The sequence below is a fragment of the Antechinus flavipes genome, chromosome 1 (assembly GCF_016432865.1).
Source record: "Antechinus flavipes isolate AdamAnt ecotype Samford, QLD, Australia chromosome 1, AdamAnt_v2, whole genome shotgun sequence".
NCBI lineage: Eukaryota > Metazoa > Chordata > Mammalia > Dasyuromorphia > Dasyuridae > Antechinus > Antechinus flavipes.
This window is the reverse complement of record NC_067398.1, coordinates 639420856-639436719: the sequence shown is the minus strand read 5'-3', so window position 1 is coordinate 639436719 and position 15864 is coordinate 639420856. Positions and strand designations below refer to the sequence as shown.

Genomic DNA, 15864 nt, shown 5'->3' with positions numbered 1-15864 from the left:
ACCTGCAAGCCAAACAATACTTCATGCATTTTTATAAGAATTAATGTTTATGTTGAACATATATTGGATTACTTGCTGTCTAGGGGTAGGGATGAGAGGAAGGGAGGGAGAAAAAATTTAGAACGCAAGGTTTTGCAAGGGTGAATGTTGAAAACTATCTTTGCATCTATTTTGAAAATAAAAAGCTATTATTTTTAAAAAAAGTTTAATGTTTATTTTAAAAGTTAGAAAATAAAATTATCTATATTTTGTTAAATATATATAAATAAACTTACTTATATTTTATTTCAAAGTCATACTCATTATTCATTATTTACAATGAAATGAACCCTCTAAGTGTATTTACTTTGTAAATACACTATAATATAGAGAGCTCACATAAAATGTTTATTTTCCTTTAAGGACAAAAGACAGATATGAAAAATCACGAAAAATAAGATCCTTGTCATGTGTATTACTATATTAGCAATGAATTGATTTTGCCTCATGTCAAATTTTAAAAACCTTTCTTACACCTACATTCTAAACTTTGGTATTTCTTTTCTGCTAATAGAATCTATATTTTTGGTATGTTTATAAGTCGTACATTTTGAAAGATAATTTTTATAAGGTATATAGCATAATATAAGTAATACCTTTCATTAATTAATTAATGATTGTATCTTTCTGCATGTCAGCTTTCAGAAGAAGAGAAAATTCAGCGTTACAGCATTCTTTCTGAGCTCTATGAGCTAATTGGTTTCCATCGAAAATCTGCTTTCTTCAAGCGAGTTGCTGCGATGCAATGTGTGGCCCCTAGTATTGCTGAGCCTGGATGGAGGGCTTGTTACAAACTGCTTTTGGAGACTCTTCCTGGCTATAGTTTGTCATTGGATCCTAAGGACTTCAACAAAGGTAAGTTCCAATCCTGTTGGAATAAAAGATATTAATTCAGTAATTGCTAAGAATGTATCTTTATTTTTTATTCATATCTAGGTTCTTTGAAACCTAAATATGAAACTATGATTGCTGTTTTTTTTTTTTTTTTGTTTGTTTGTTTGTTTAGTTTAATTTTGTTTTTTTAAGTGTCAACAAAAAATCAGCAAACATTTATTAAGCACTTCCTACAGTAGGCACTCTGTTAAGTTCCGGAAATACAAAGAAAAACAAAAAACAATTTCAAATTTCAAGGAACTCACAGTTGAATAGGGGAGACAACATGAAAACAACTACAATGTGCAAGAAATATGCAGAGTAAAGTGGAAGTAGTCTCAGAGGGAAAGCACTAGCAGTGAGAAGACATCCCATATATGTGTTTCTCTTTTTCCTTGCAAACAAATATATTGCTTTAAGAGTACACCCTTTTTCAGAGACAATCTATATCACTTCTCTATCTAAATATATTATATTTAGGGTACGGTAAAAACCTTAGGAAAGTTTTAAGCTGTGGGATACAAAGCTAATTAATAATTAAGTTTAACATTACACTAAGCTTTTGGGAATATAGTGTATAATATATATTTGTGCATATGCTTTCATACATACAATTAGATGTGTGTTTATCTTTATCTCTATGAATACACAAGATAGGGACTGGATTAAAGATTTCATTGGTACAGGGGAAATCTTAAACTGTGGGTTGCACTCCCAAATAGGATCACATAACCGAATGTGGGGGTCATGGAAAATTTGGCAAAAGTAAAAGGTATCGATATTCCACTATGATTTAATTCTTTATGCAAAAATAAACATATTTATTTATCTATCATTAGTATGCAAATTTGTTTTCATCTTTAATAAATGGTAAAGTTATATATGTATCAAAAGATTGTTTTAAAATAAATTTCTTTATTATTTATATTAGTAAATGTTTGATTTGTATATCTTTTTAATATACCTATATATCTGGGATTGCATAAACATTTCTCAGGCAAAAAGAGGTCGAAAATAGAAAAAATTTAACAAGCCCTGTCTTAATGTAGATAGGCACCTTCTCTGAAAAAGTTTCAGACATGGTTCTTCTCTCAAAAACTTCCCAACTACATTGATTGTTGGTTCTTTGACTTAAGTTTTGAGTTACATGAGGATACCAGTTTATTTTGAAAACTAAATGTTCTATTCAAATCTTCTCGCTATTTAAAATGAGACTAAAAGCCATCTTTAATTACTAATCTTGATTAGGCAGCTTGGTAGTGCCATGGATAACAATGGATTTGGAGTCAGCATGAGCTGAAAAATCCTACCTCAGACTCTTTCTGTCTTTATGTTGCTGGAACTGTCACTTAAATTCTCTCTGCTTCAATTTGCTTATCTATAAAATGTGGGTAGTAATATTACCTACCTTACAGGATCAGATGAAGTAATATATGTAAAACACTTTGCAAACCTTAAAACACTATAAAAATTTTAGCTATTATCATTATTATTAAATTAAAATTATTATTATTATTATTGTTAAAATTGGGGCAAAAAAATCAGAACCCTTGAATGCTCTTTCCAGTTATATAGATTAGTGATAAAATAATTATCAGTAATATTTGTACCATTTCTCATTTTATAAAATATTTTCATATCCCTGTTCTCTTTTGATTCATCCTCTCAGTTATCTTCTGTGGCATTTAAGTAGCACTTATCTCATTTTTCAAAGTGAGAAAATAATTTCACAGAAGTGATTGAAGAAACCTAAATCTGGTAATATAAGATTTAAAATGCATTTAAAATTTTTGACCTTACTTATGTTGCTTTGCACATATTAGGTATTAAGTAAATGTTTAATAATATTTGTAGTAATATAGACATTTTTGTTTTCTAAAATCAAAGCATGATAAAGTGCTTTCCTTGAGTGCTGCAACCACTTAATAAATGTTTGTTAAATTGAATTATATCTTTTCATAAAATAAGAATGTGGGAACTGAAAGAGATCTTAGAACTACTTCCAAGCTGAAACTAAAGCTTTCATTCCTTGGTCCAGTCATACCTTGGGCTCTGCATTAACAAGGAAAAACTTTTTATCTTTTCAGCCTCTGCTTAGAGGATGACCCCCTCAAAAGGAGGGGATATTTTTATTTTCCTCTACCTTACAACAGGGAAAAGCTTATATTGAAGTGTGAAAATGGCTAGTTATTTTGGTGCAAAAGAAAAATAACCATCAAGCTAGATACTTAGCATCACATAGGTAGAAAAGTCAGATTAAATTCTTTGCTATTGTAATTGACTATATCAGTAACCAAATTAAAAAAAAAAAACACATGATTATTCAGTAGATGCAGAAAAAGCATTTGATAAATCCAATATCCATTCCCATTAAAAACACTAGAGAGTATAGGAATAAATGGACTTAAAATAATCAGTAGCATCTATTTAAAACCATCAGTAAGCCTTATATGTAATGGGGTTAAACTGGAACCAATAAGATCAGGGGTGAAACAAAGTTGCCCACTATCACCATTACTATTTAATATTGTATTAGAAATGCTAACTTTGACAATAAGAGAAGAAAAAGAGATTAAAGTAATTAGAGTAGGTAATAAGGAAAGCAAATTATCACTTTTTGCATATGATATGATGGTATACTTAGAGAACCTAGAGAATCAACTAAAAGACTATTAGAAATAATCTACAACTTTAGCAAAGTTGCAGGATACAAAATAAACCCACATAAATCATCAACATTTTTATACATCACTAAAAAAGTCCAACAGCAAGAGATACAAAGAGAAATTCCATTTAAAATAACTATTAATAGTATAAAATATTTGGGAATCTATCTGCCAAGAGAAAATCAGGAACCATATAGTTCCTTTGCAAAACTATAAAATAAATAAATAAAGTCAGATCTAAACAATTGGAAAAATATCAAGTGCTCTTGGATAGGTCGAGTGAATATAATAAAGACAGCAATACTACCTAAATTAATCTATTTATTTAGTGCTATGCTAATCAAATTTCCCAGAAACTATTTTACTGACCTAGGAAAAATAGCAACAAAATTCATCTGGAAGAACAAAAGATCAAGAATTTCAAGGAATTAATGAAAAAAATGCAAATGAAGGTGGCCTAGCTGTACCAGATCTAAAACTATATTATAAAGCAGCGGTCATCAAAAGCATTTGGTATTGGCTAAGAAGTAGAGAAGTTGATCAGTGAAATAAGTTTGGTTCACAGGACAAAATAGTTAACAGCTATAGTAATCTAGTGTTTGACAAACCCAAAGACCCCAGCTTTGGCATAAGAATTCACTATTTGACAAAAACTGCTGGGAAAATTGGAAACTAATATGGCAGAAACTAGGCATTGACCCATACCTAACACTGTATACCAAGATAAAGTTGAAATGGGTTCATGATCTAAATATAGTGATATTATAAACAAATTAGAAGAACATAGGATAGTTTACCTCTCAGATCTGTGGAGGAGGAAGGAATTTGTGACCAAAGAAGAACTAGAGATCATCATTGATCACAGAATTGATAATTTTGATTATATTAAGTTAAAAAATTTTTGTACAAACAAAACTAATGCACACAAGATTAGAAGGGAAGTGGGAAAACATTTTTGCCTCAAAAGTTCTGATGAAGGCCTCATTTCCAAAATATATAGATAATTGACTCAAATTTATAGGAACTCAAGCCATTCTCCAATTGATAAATGGTCAAAGGATATGAACAGAAAATTTTCAGATAAAGAAATTGAAACTATTTCTAGCCATATGAAAAGATGCTCCAAGTCATTATTAATCAGAGAAATGCAAATTAAAACAACTCTGAGATTCCACTACACACCTCTCAGATTGGCTAAAATGACAGGAAAAGGTAATGATAAATGCTGGAGAGGATGTGGGAAAACTGGGACACTGATTCACACTGTTAGTGGAATTGTAGATGGACCCAGCCATTCTGGAGAGCAATCTGGAATTATGTCCCAAAAGTTATCAAACTGTGTATATACCCTTTGATCCAGTAATGTTACTACTGGGCTTATATCCCAAAGAGATCTTAAAGGTGGGAAAGAGACCCACATGTGCAAAAATATTTGTTGCAGCTCTTTTTGTAGTAGCAAGAAACTGGAAACTGAATGGATGCTCATAAATTCTCTCATTTGAGAATGGCTGAATAAATTGTGGCATATGAATATTATGGAATATTTTTGTTCTGTAAGAAACGATCAACAGGATGATTTCAGAAAGGCCTGGAGAGACTTATAAGAACTGATGCTGAGTGAAATGAGCAGAACTAGGAGATCATTATACATCATGGTAACAAGACTGTATGATGATCAGTTCTGATGGATGTGGCTCTTTTCAACAATGAGATGATTCAGCCCAGTTCCAGTTGTTCAGTGATGAAGAAAGTCATCTACACCCAGAGAGAGGACCAGGGGAATTGAGTGTGGTTCATAACATAGCATTTTCACTCTTTTTGTTGTTGTTTGCTTGCATTTTGTTTTGCTTCTCTCTCTCTCTCTCTCTTTACTGGTTTGATTTGATTTTTCTTGTGCAGCATGATAATTGTGTAAATATGTATGCATATATTGGATTCAACATATATTTCTACCATGTTTAACATATATTGTACTACTTGCCATCTAGGGGAGGGCATGGGGGAAGGGGGAGGGAAATTGGAACACAAGGTTTTGCAAAGGCTAATGTTGAAGAATTGTCCATGCCTATGTTTTGAAAAGTAAAAAGCTTCAATAAAATAAATAATCAAATAAATAATATGCTATTGGAGTTGGAAGGATACAATATAATAATAACACTCCCAATAGTTTGAAAGATACAATATAATAATAACACTCCCAATAATAGCTCCTATTTGTATAATATTGGATGGATTATAAAATGCTTTTATTGCAACAACCCAATAAAGTTGGTAGCAGGTGTATTCGTCTTTGTATGTCATTGATAAGAAAATAGGGTCACAGAGACAGGAGATGGCTGGCCCTTCATTTGGGGAACACGAGTTAGTACTTAAACCCAAGTCTTGCTCTAAATTCATTGCTTTTTTCCACCACTTTATATTTTCTCTGCTGCCTGAACTGTTTACAATTTAGTGGATGAAATGGCTTTTTTTTTTCTAGCCCTTCTTACCTTAATTCTTTAACACTTACCTGACCTTTATAGCTTTTCAGCTCATTATGATGAAATGTTTATTGAACATTTTCTCCTTAAGCTGAGCCCTGGTGCTAAAGAAGTATGCATGTAGCCTCTGTATTTGAAGAAGCTAGCATTGCATTTTATCATTGAGGTAGCTGCAGACAAAATTTCTTTGATCCTTACGAAAAATAAAATGGCATTTGCAAATTCTTAGAAATTATTTGGTTAATAGAATTGTATCCTAATTTGGATTAGTGTGGAGATGATGATGCCTACAGCTAAACCTTTATAATCTATCTAGATCCATTTTTAAAATCTTTGGCATTTTAAATTTAGTACTAGTTGAGTGATCATTTTTCATCTGGTTCTCTAGGAGGAAAGTACTGTTGTAAAAGGTGGCAAATGCCCTTTTGAAGGGCAGGAGAAATTATTTTGGTCCACATTGGTCTTTTCTTCCTCTGTTTCTCTAAATTAATATCATATAATATTCTCACTACTAGTCTCTTAATATATAATAACATATTTATTATGTGGATTAAAATTTTTTTTTCCCTGAGGCAATTGGGGTTAAGTGACTTGCCCAGGATTGTACAGCTAGAGAGTGTCTCAAATATGAGACCCGATTTGAACTCAGATTCTCCTGACTTCAGGGTTGGTGCTCTATCCACTGCGCCACCCAGCTGCCCCAGTGTTAATTAAAAAATATTTACAAGTGGGAAAATAAATATTTTTAGCATCTTTACTTTTTCCTTTGATAACAGTAGTTAGACATTTCTCCTACCAGGTAATTTGCTTTGTGTTGCTCACGTTTTGGGAGGGATAAGATATGTTAAAGAAGTGTATAAATAAATAGTTTTTAAATACAATATAACACACTGTAGTTTCTTTAGATATTGGATTCTGGTAACTACTTCCTGATGAAGGACATTTATTTGAATGACCCGTAGTGCTTCAGAAACAACTCTACTTGTCATTAAGGTTTTTGACTATGATTTTTCAAGTGGTGATTTTGATGAAGATTTCATTATGCTTACATAAGAAATGGTGAATTTTGACATATAAAACTATTTGAGGATGTTTGATGTGGGGTCTTACCAAAATTTAAAGCTATTGGGGGATACTTGTTCCCATTTGAAGCTTTTGAAGCATTCTCCATCAGGATGCTTGGGCTGTGATGGCAGGGTGGGAAGGAAGCAGCAGAATTATTCTTGGTTTTTCAAAGGCCTCTTTGTGCTATTCTGAGCCACTGGCTTTGGGTGGAATTTCATGATCAGTTTTACATCTTGGTCTGAATTCATGGTGTAGAAATAAACTATACTGGCCAAGGGCTAGCCAAGTCAAGCTTCTTGTACTCCTCTGGTGAGATTTTTTAATCATGTATAATATATTTTGTAGCTGTTTGCTTAGAGGTGTTAAGTCTAATGTTTTGAAAGATAGTAACTTCAGCAGGCTGAGGATCCCAGAACCCAGGTTGGTCACTATCATTCAGTTCATTGAGATGTCACTTATGGGCAAGCACAGCAAGTAGTCACTTCCATTAGGGACTTTCTGGGTTTGAAAGTAGGTTTTTGAAGTAAGAAGGCAAGTTGGACACTGATCCTTGGTGCACCTAAAGCCTGGAAGTATTCCTTAACCTCCCTGTTGCCATCTAAGTGGCTGCCAATCAACTGACCTTGTGTCAGTTTCTTCACATTTTCTGGTCTATTGTAGATCACATGACTCAAGCCTTGGAATTTGGATAGATCCTCCAGAAGTTTACCTTTCTTAATCTACTGTTTCTGATAAAAAAAATTTTCCCTCATATGGTCAGTGAAAGTTGGATAGCCTTCTTCCAAATTTAAGGGACTTGTCCAAGGTCTCACAGTTAGTAAATGTCAAGTGTTTGATCCAGATTTGAACTCAGGCCATCCTGGTCTATCCACTGTTCCACTTAGGAACAATGGATAGAACAGGGGTCGGAACTTCTAAAAGGTGTACTTCAATCTAGGTCAGCATGGTGCTTATAGTTAAGTACCTATTCGGTATGAGATAATGGTTTTCTATAGTGATGTAATGGTTTCATGGGTTCAATGTGTTGTAGTGATGTAATTGTACTGAAGTATTTAAGGGCTTGAACTACTGGGAATGTTCTCTCAGCCACAGCCACAAGAGAAGATGCCAGATTCCAGACTCCATCTTTGACCAGCCACGTAGCCCTCCTGCCTCCTTCACTTCTCCACTAAGATCAAGGACTCAGGCTAATCCTGATGTCCTCCAGAGAACTAGCCCTGGACATTATAAACCATACCACCTAGTTGCCCCATGCCTCTACTAGTTTCTCATCAGTTCTGAAGAGTCACTGAATAGGAGAAGGAACTCAGGTTAGAAAAGTCCCTTACTCTAGCATCCTGACAAAAAGAAATCCACTCTGGCTACCCTTCATTCCAGATTTCTTGACCATTACTCTCCTTCATACACTATTTGGCTCTAGCCAAACTTGCCAGCTTGCTGGTCTGCAAAAGTAATCTTGCATTAATAAGCATTTATTAAGCACTTACTGTGTGCTAGGCACTGAGCAAAACTCCTTACAAATATTATCTCACTTGACCTTTATGACAGTCCTATGAGGTGGATGTAAAATTCCCATTTCACAGAAGAGGAAATTGAAAAGGAAAGAGAAAAGTGAAGGGAACTGTCCAGGCTCACACACATAATAATAAATGGCAGAACTGAGATTTGACTCTAGATCTTCTGATTTCAGTTACAGGGCTTTTTCTACTCTGTTGTGCTCTCTCCCACATTTACTTCTTACTGGATTTTGTTTCATCGTGTATTTCCAGGATTTCATTTCTTATCTCTCTTGAGCTGACTTTTCCTTTAGAATTTTAGATCATAGGATTCCATCTGTCTTTTTGCATCTCTTAAATCTTTTCCTAGAGAATCAGTGGTATCTATCAGATTCTAACTAATATTCTTTTTCTTTTCCACAATATTTTCCATTCCACTGAATTTCTACATGAGTAGATTTCCTTAGTATATATTGCTGCTCTTATAATAATAGTGGTAATGATAATAATACTTGGCATACACAGCGCATGTGGGTTTGCAAGTTGCTTTACAATTATCTCATTTCATTCTCACAACAATTCTGGGAGCTAAGAACTATTATTATCCCCATTTTACAGTTGAGAAAACTGAGGCAGGCAACATTTTAAGTGACTTGTCCTTTTATTTATCTGATTCTTTTAAATAAAATATAACCACTCACAACCATATCCCAGTTATGGATCCAATCTTACTAAGTCTCAGTCTAACAATAATATTCAAATGTTCCAAAAGTTCTGTAATCTCATTGATACAGGCACTTCTTGTAACTCCTATATGCCTGTTTGTCCTTTGTAACTTTTGTCCATGACTTCTCATAAAGGTACCATAGGGAGTATATCCAAAATGCTGGGAAGCTTCCTTATGTTTTTAAAATATTATGTGAGTACCATTGGAACATAGAGATTGTCAATTTGCTATTTCTCATTTTCACTACGTGACCAGCAGATCTGTTTTTCTACTCATACATTTTAGCTTCATTTTTGAATAATTCCTTATTTATATTGTATTTTAGCTTGCTCATAACCACCATGTACCTCTTCATTACTCTTTTGGTGACCTTCAGCTTTCCCTTTTTGGAGATTGTATTATTCTATGACTACTTCTGTTGTAAATGACTTTACAACATCACTGAAAATATTTTAGTGTTACAAAAATGGGACTTTGTTTTAGAGTGTCATTATAAAAGCTGTATGATTTTTAAAAAAAAAAACAATCTTATCCATTTCCCTTCTCTTCAATTCTGGGCCCAGCTTATTGACCAGTTGCAGTATCTTTCTAAGTCCATAGTCATTATATAGTGTCATCTGAATAGAAGCTTCTCAGTGGGGGGGGTCACCTCAATATTTCTAGGGAATTCCCTCTTCAGTTTCACTCTTCTGAACTTTTACATAATAGTGGTAAGTCCCTTGGACAAGCATAGGTTCCCATGGTTTTTTTTTTTTTTTTTTGCTTCTTTTGATATTAATATTATCAGAGGGTCTTTGAAAAAAGCTGTCTGTTACATCTTTCAAGAATCTTGTATGATTATTAAAATATGCATGGGCAAAACATTGTCGAAAAATTGCCTCAGTTGTTTCTGCTCACTTCCCCCATTTCTTTGTATTTCTTTTTAATGTTTTTGTTTACTTATCTATATGAATTTTATTGTTTTCCCCACTAGATTATAGCAGTTTGAGGATATTTACTGCTTAACTCACATATAACACTTAGCACATAGGTGCTTAATAAATGTATATTGATTAATTGAAATCTTTCTTGTAACAAATCAGAACAGTCAAGCAACATTGACCAACCTCCAGTGTCATATGCGGTATTTCACACCTTGGTGACGTAAATTTGAACTTTCTATTTAATAACAGCCTGTAAATTTTATCAGTACTTTGTTCCATGTTTACAGGGAACTTCTGGATAATGTTAAAAATTTTTATCTGCATATTGTATTCAGGCTTTTACATTTATATATTTTTAAATGATTCTTATCGCTCTGCATCCTGTTTTCAGTGCTGGTTACTTTGAGTTACTTTGAGTTATAGTACTTTTGTATATTTATAATTTGTATATGTATTTATATATATTCTATACATAGTATATTTTGTATATTTAGCATTTTGATTTTTGTTAACATTTTTCTACTTTTGTGTTTTTGAAAGTCAAAATATGTCATTTTTTTGTTTTTTTTTGTGTCATGTTTCTAATTATTTTTTATTGATTTCTTATTTAAGAATTTTTATTTCTGCACTAATTTCCATTCTGTTTTCTTTTTAAAATTCTGCTTTCATCCATCCTAGAGTTTATTATTTTTATTCCTTTTCGGGTGGGGGTTCCACAGAATTAATTAATTAATTTGGAGGAGCAACTGTTAGGAGGTAGTAAGGTATTCATTTTTTATCAGCGGCTTGAGCCAATTAAGTCTCAAGGATATTTTCGTTACTGTTATAGGGAAAATGAGTTTATCCTGTGTAACAAAGACCTTAATGGATGTTGCTTAAGTAGATTTATTAGAATTGGTCATGATGAGTATGCATCAGGGAAGCAATTAAGGGAAACTGTACCTTCACAGAGTCCTTTGTTTTTTTTTTTTTTTTTTTTTTTTCAGATGGCATTTTATTGTATAGAAATGTTTCTTAACATTTCTTATTCTTGCTCTGATTTTTATTAACACACATTGGATACTTTGTTTATTGAGATAGTAGGGTTGGGAATCACAATCTAAGAAGTAATTATAGTTCAATTCTGCCTGAAATCATAGCTGATTTTTTTTTTTTTTTTTTTTTGGAAAGCAAACTCCAAGAGATGTCTCAATAATTGAAGCTCCTTTCCTTGCTCTCCCTAATCATTGGCATATGATACCTCGCCCCTAGCCTTGATGCTTTTTTTGAATTTGACATCTTTTTTCTTTCCTATCTAGCTGGTATGTGATTTATTCTGGTGATACCATTGCCTTATTTCTTCTTGTAATGATCTTTATCCAGATACTTTTGTGCTTTAGATTTCATCTTCCTGAATTTCCTTCCATGAATTTATCTTTTTGATGTAGAATGTGACTTCTCCTCATTGATTTATCTTGTTTCTTTGGAATAAATCTTATTCATTCAGAATCATATTTCAGTCATGGGTTTCATCCCACTGACTTTCAGTAATACTTAGAAGGTCAAATTTGTCCCCTTGCGCTTGGCTTGTTAGTTTTATTTTGTGATTTTGCTCTAGATCTCAGTTTCTATGAATTTTATTGCTTGCACTTTCCTTGGAGTTTGTTTGCTATGGATTTTGGTCTTATCTATTGGTATTCTACTTCTCACAATGTGGCTAGGCCCTTTGGCATGAGTGCGGGATGTCCTGTTGGCTGTATGAAGTCTGTGAAGTCATTTGCACAATTTATGATGAGTTGTAAGCTAAAGTACAACAATCTCCCACTGCTTGAGTTCTATAAGTTGATAGTTTTGTATGGCTCTAGAATGAAATTATAAATATCCAAATGACCCTTGGCAGAAAAAAAGTTCCCCACTTCTGCCTTGTGGTATCTAGTTTGCTGTATATATGTAGGCATTTCCCCTCCCTCACCACCCCCTGAATCTCTGGCAATGTTTGCTTTTAATCTTTAAATCTTTTTTTTTTTTAATTTAATTGTTTTGGGCCTTAAGCAGATGGTGTTCTTTCCAACTCTTGTTTAGCTCCAATCTATCCTTGACTAGGAGCCAGTCATGTTTAAGCTGTGATAGGGGTTTAATAAATATTTGTTGAATTATTGGTGAGTTACTTACTTCAGGAATACTTCAAGTAGGCAGAAGAAAAAGAGTAGTTCTGTATTTCCAAAGCTTCTGACTTAGAAAGATTGTCCAGAGATAAATGTGGTAGCAGGAAAGGAAAGAAGCTATGAGAAACATTTCTGAATTTCCAGAATGCTTTTATACACATTCTCCTTTTATCCGCAGGATACCGACTTGTGAGGCAGATAATGTGACTGGTATTGGTGAAATTTTTATAGATGAGATAACTGAGACTTCATTTAAGTGACTTGCTAAAGGTCACACAGCTAGCAAATGGTTGGGAAGGGACTTGAGCTCGATATCTTCTGTGCTTTATTTTGTCCTTTTTTTTCCAAAACAAATCTTAGAGTTTATATCTTGTGCCATCTTCTTTGTTTATTCTGGATATCCTTTCCCTCCACAAAATCTTCCTTGTAACAAGAAAAACTTTAAAATTTTCAGTAGCATTTTAATTTTCCAAATACATGTGAAGATAGTTTTCAACATTCATTTTTGTAAGATTTTGTGTTCCAAATTTTTCTCCCTCCCTACTTTACTTTCTCCCTCCCCAAGATAGCAAATAATCTCATATAGATTACTTGCTTTTCTTTCTTTTTTTTTTTTTTTATTATTTCCTCTCCTTTATTCCTCATTATTTATTTTTTTATTTTTTATTTTTTTAATTTAATTTTATTTAATAATAACTTTGTATTGACAGAATCCATGCCAGGATAATTTTTACACAACATTATCCCTTGCAATCACTTATGTTTCGTTTTTTCCCCTCCCTCCGTCCTCCCCCCCCCCCCAAGATGGCAAGCAGTCCTATATATGTTAAATATGTTGCAGTATATCCTAGATACAATACATATTTGCAGAACCGAACAGTTCTCCCACTGCACAGGGAGAATTGGATTCAGAAGGTAAAAATAACTCGGGAAGAAAATCAAAAATGCAAATAGTTCACATTCATTTCCCAGTATTCCTTCTTTGGGTGTAGCTGTTTCTGTCCATCATTTATCCAATGAAACTCAGTTAAGTCTCTTTGTCAGAGAAATCCACTTCCATCAGGATACATCCTCATACAATATCGTTGTCGAAGTGTATAATGATCTCCTGGTTCTGCTCATCTCACTTAGCATCAGTTCATGTAGGTCTCTCCAAGCCTTTCTGTATTCATCCTGCTGGTCATTCCTTACAGAGCAATAATATTCCATAACATTCATATACCACAATTTACCCAGCCATTCTCCAATTGATGGGCATCCATTCATTTTCCAGTTTCTAGCCACTACAAACAGGGCTGCTACAAACATTTTGATTACTTGCTTTTCAGAGAAAAACTCTTTAAGAGAAAAAGCAGACTGACCAAGTCTGATGGTATATACCAAATTTCTGAAAGGAAGAAGGTTTGTTTTTTCATCTTGTCGTCTGGAGTTTTGATTGATTTCATAATTTTTCAGCATTCATTTTAATTTTAGTGCTCCTTTTATCCATCTTATTATGTATATTATTCTTCTGGCTACACTATATGTCACTTCTTTTTTTTATTATTTGAATTTCTTTTTTTTATTATAGCTTTTTATTTACAAGATATATGCATGGGTAATTTTTCAGCATTGACAGTTACAAAACCTTTTGTTCCAATTTTTCCCTTCCTTCCCCCCACCCCCTCCCCCAGATGGCAGGTTGACCAATGCATGTTAAATATATTAAAGTTATATGTCACTTGTTACAAGTGTTTTGGTATTTCTTTGAATTCTACCTATCTGTTTTATCTTATGTAAAATCAAAGTCCATCACATTCTTATACAACAATTTGCCCAGGATTTCTTCCCCTGTCCGTGGCCATCTATCCGATTTCTAGTTTTTGTTATCAGAAAAAATGAATGTTCTTATTATAGGTGGGATTTTTACACCGAACTTCTTTCCTGAAGGAAAATAATCCAAGCAACTCTACTTTCTCAGTGTGTGTGCCCTTTTATTTCTTTACTTTTAACCTTTTGGGAAGAACTGAACCCAGTTATTTTGGATAGCTCAAGTGTCCTTTACTTACACATGTGGAATTTTTTGTCAGAGTGACATAATCTCTAAACTCCCAACCTCATAGTTGCTGTTATTACAGTGTGAATTTTAACACCTTTCTTGATGTAGTTGTAAGTCTGCATTTTGGGAGAGAGAAATGATCAAACTAGAACAAAATCCTGTAGACTGTACAGACCTACTCATAAATGTATGGGTGCTGCAGCATTTTATTTTAGCAATTGAAGTATGACAGGGAAATAAATAATGACCAAGAAAGATTTATGTAGCCCTGTCCTGATAAGCTTCTCTGATACCAGCAAATGTTCTTTTTGCTTTAGATATACTCAATGCATTAATAAGCTGAAGACAGTAAGACCTAAGTGCTTCTGTTGTCTGTTGTCAGCAGACCCAAAGCTGACCCTTTGGAGTATCTAGTTAGAGGAAAACTTTTTGCAGGATTTTGTAATACAACATAACATTTCCAGGAGGGGGAAAAACTATATTTGTTTATTGACTGGAATTATAAAGTAGCTGAGAAGGAATTCTTCCTGGAACTTTTAATTTTGCTGCAGGCTTGTTAAGGAAGTTTTGGGTAGGGATGGGGATTGGGTGGTCAGTATGCATTGGTGCCAGCCGGTAAATGGATACTTGAATTGCAAATGCTTTAAAACATAAACACATAAAATTTTTATTACCAGAACAGCTGCTTTATCCTAGTAGAGACCTGGTACTTCTACTTGGCATGGAGATACTGTTCTTCCATAGATCCATTGTGTGACTTCTTTTGCTTTTTTTTTTTTCCTCTGTTTCCTTTCCCCCCCATCTTTGTCATAGTTACCTTTCATACAAACAGACATCATTCACTTCTGAATTATGTGACACAGGTGGAGAAGAAATGAGGACAGCACATAGCATCACAGATGACAATGCTAATCATTTAACAAAATTTCAACTCTCCAAATTTTTCTGTGCCAAATGCACCAGTACTTTACAATGTGGTGTGATAGAAAGGGGGCTGAATTTGAATCAGAAGTCCTGGGTTCTTGTCCTAGCTCTGCCATTTGCTAGTGGTACACTTTTCAAAAAGTTCCTCAAATTCTTTATGTGCCAATTTATTAGCAAAGACAGTTTTTGCCTTATCCATATTAACCTCACCAAGATGTTGTGAGAATCAAATAAGATAATGGATGTAAAAGTGCTTTGTAACAATAAAGAATTCAAAATATTTTATTACATACAAATAAAGAATAACTGGAATGTTATTAACTTGTACTTGGGGAGAAAGGTAGGTTAATGCTCACAAATTGAAATGGTACTTTTAAAGATTAAAAAAAAAAGTTCAAATTTGTGCTTTAATCAGTGTAAGGGAACTCCTGGTGGTAGGGTTTCCTCCACCAAGCCCATTGGAACTTTTCCTCAGTTTATATTCAGAGA

At 33.5% G+C, this 15864-nt stretch overlaps 1 protein-coding gene across 3 annotated transcripts in view; it reads left to right on the top strand.

The window, feature by feature from the left end:
* TRAPPC9 (trafficking protein particle complex subunit 9) overlaps positions 1 to 15864 on the top strand; it is a 1007235-nt gene that overhangs the window by 72569 nt on the left and 918802 nt on the right. For all 3 annotated transcript variants that reach the window (XM_051971143.1, XM_051971142.1, XM_051971144.1), the window contains one exon: positions 678 to 894. In XM_051971143.1, the coding sequence (XP_051827103.1) occupies positions 678 to 894 (217 nt within the window). The remainder of the gene's footprint in view (positions 1 to 677; positions 895 to 15864) is intronic.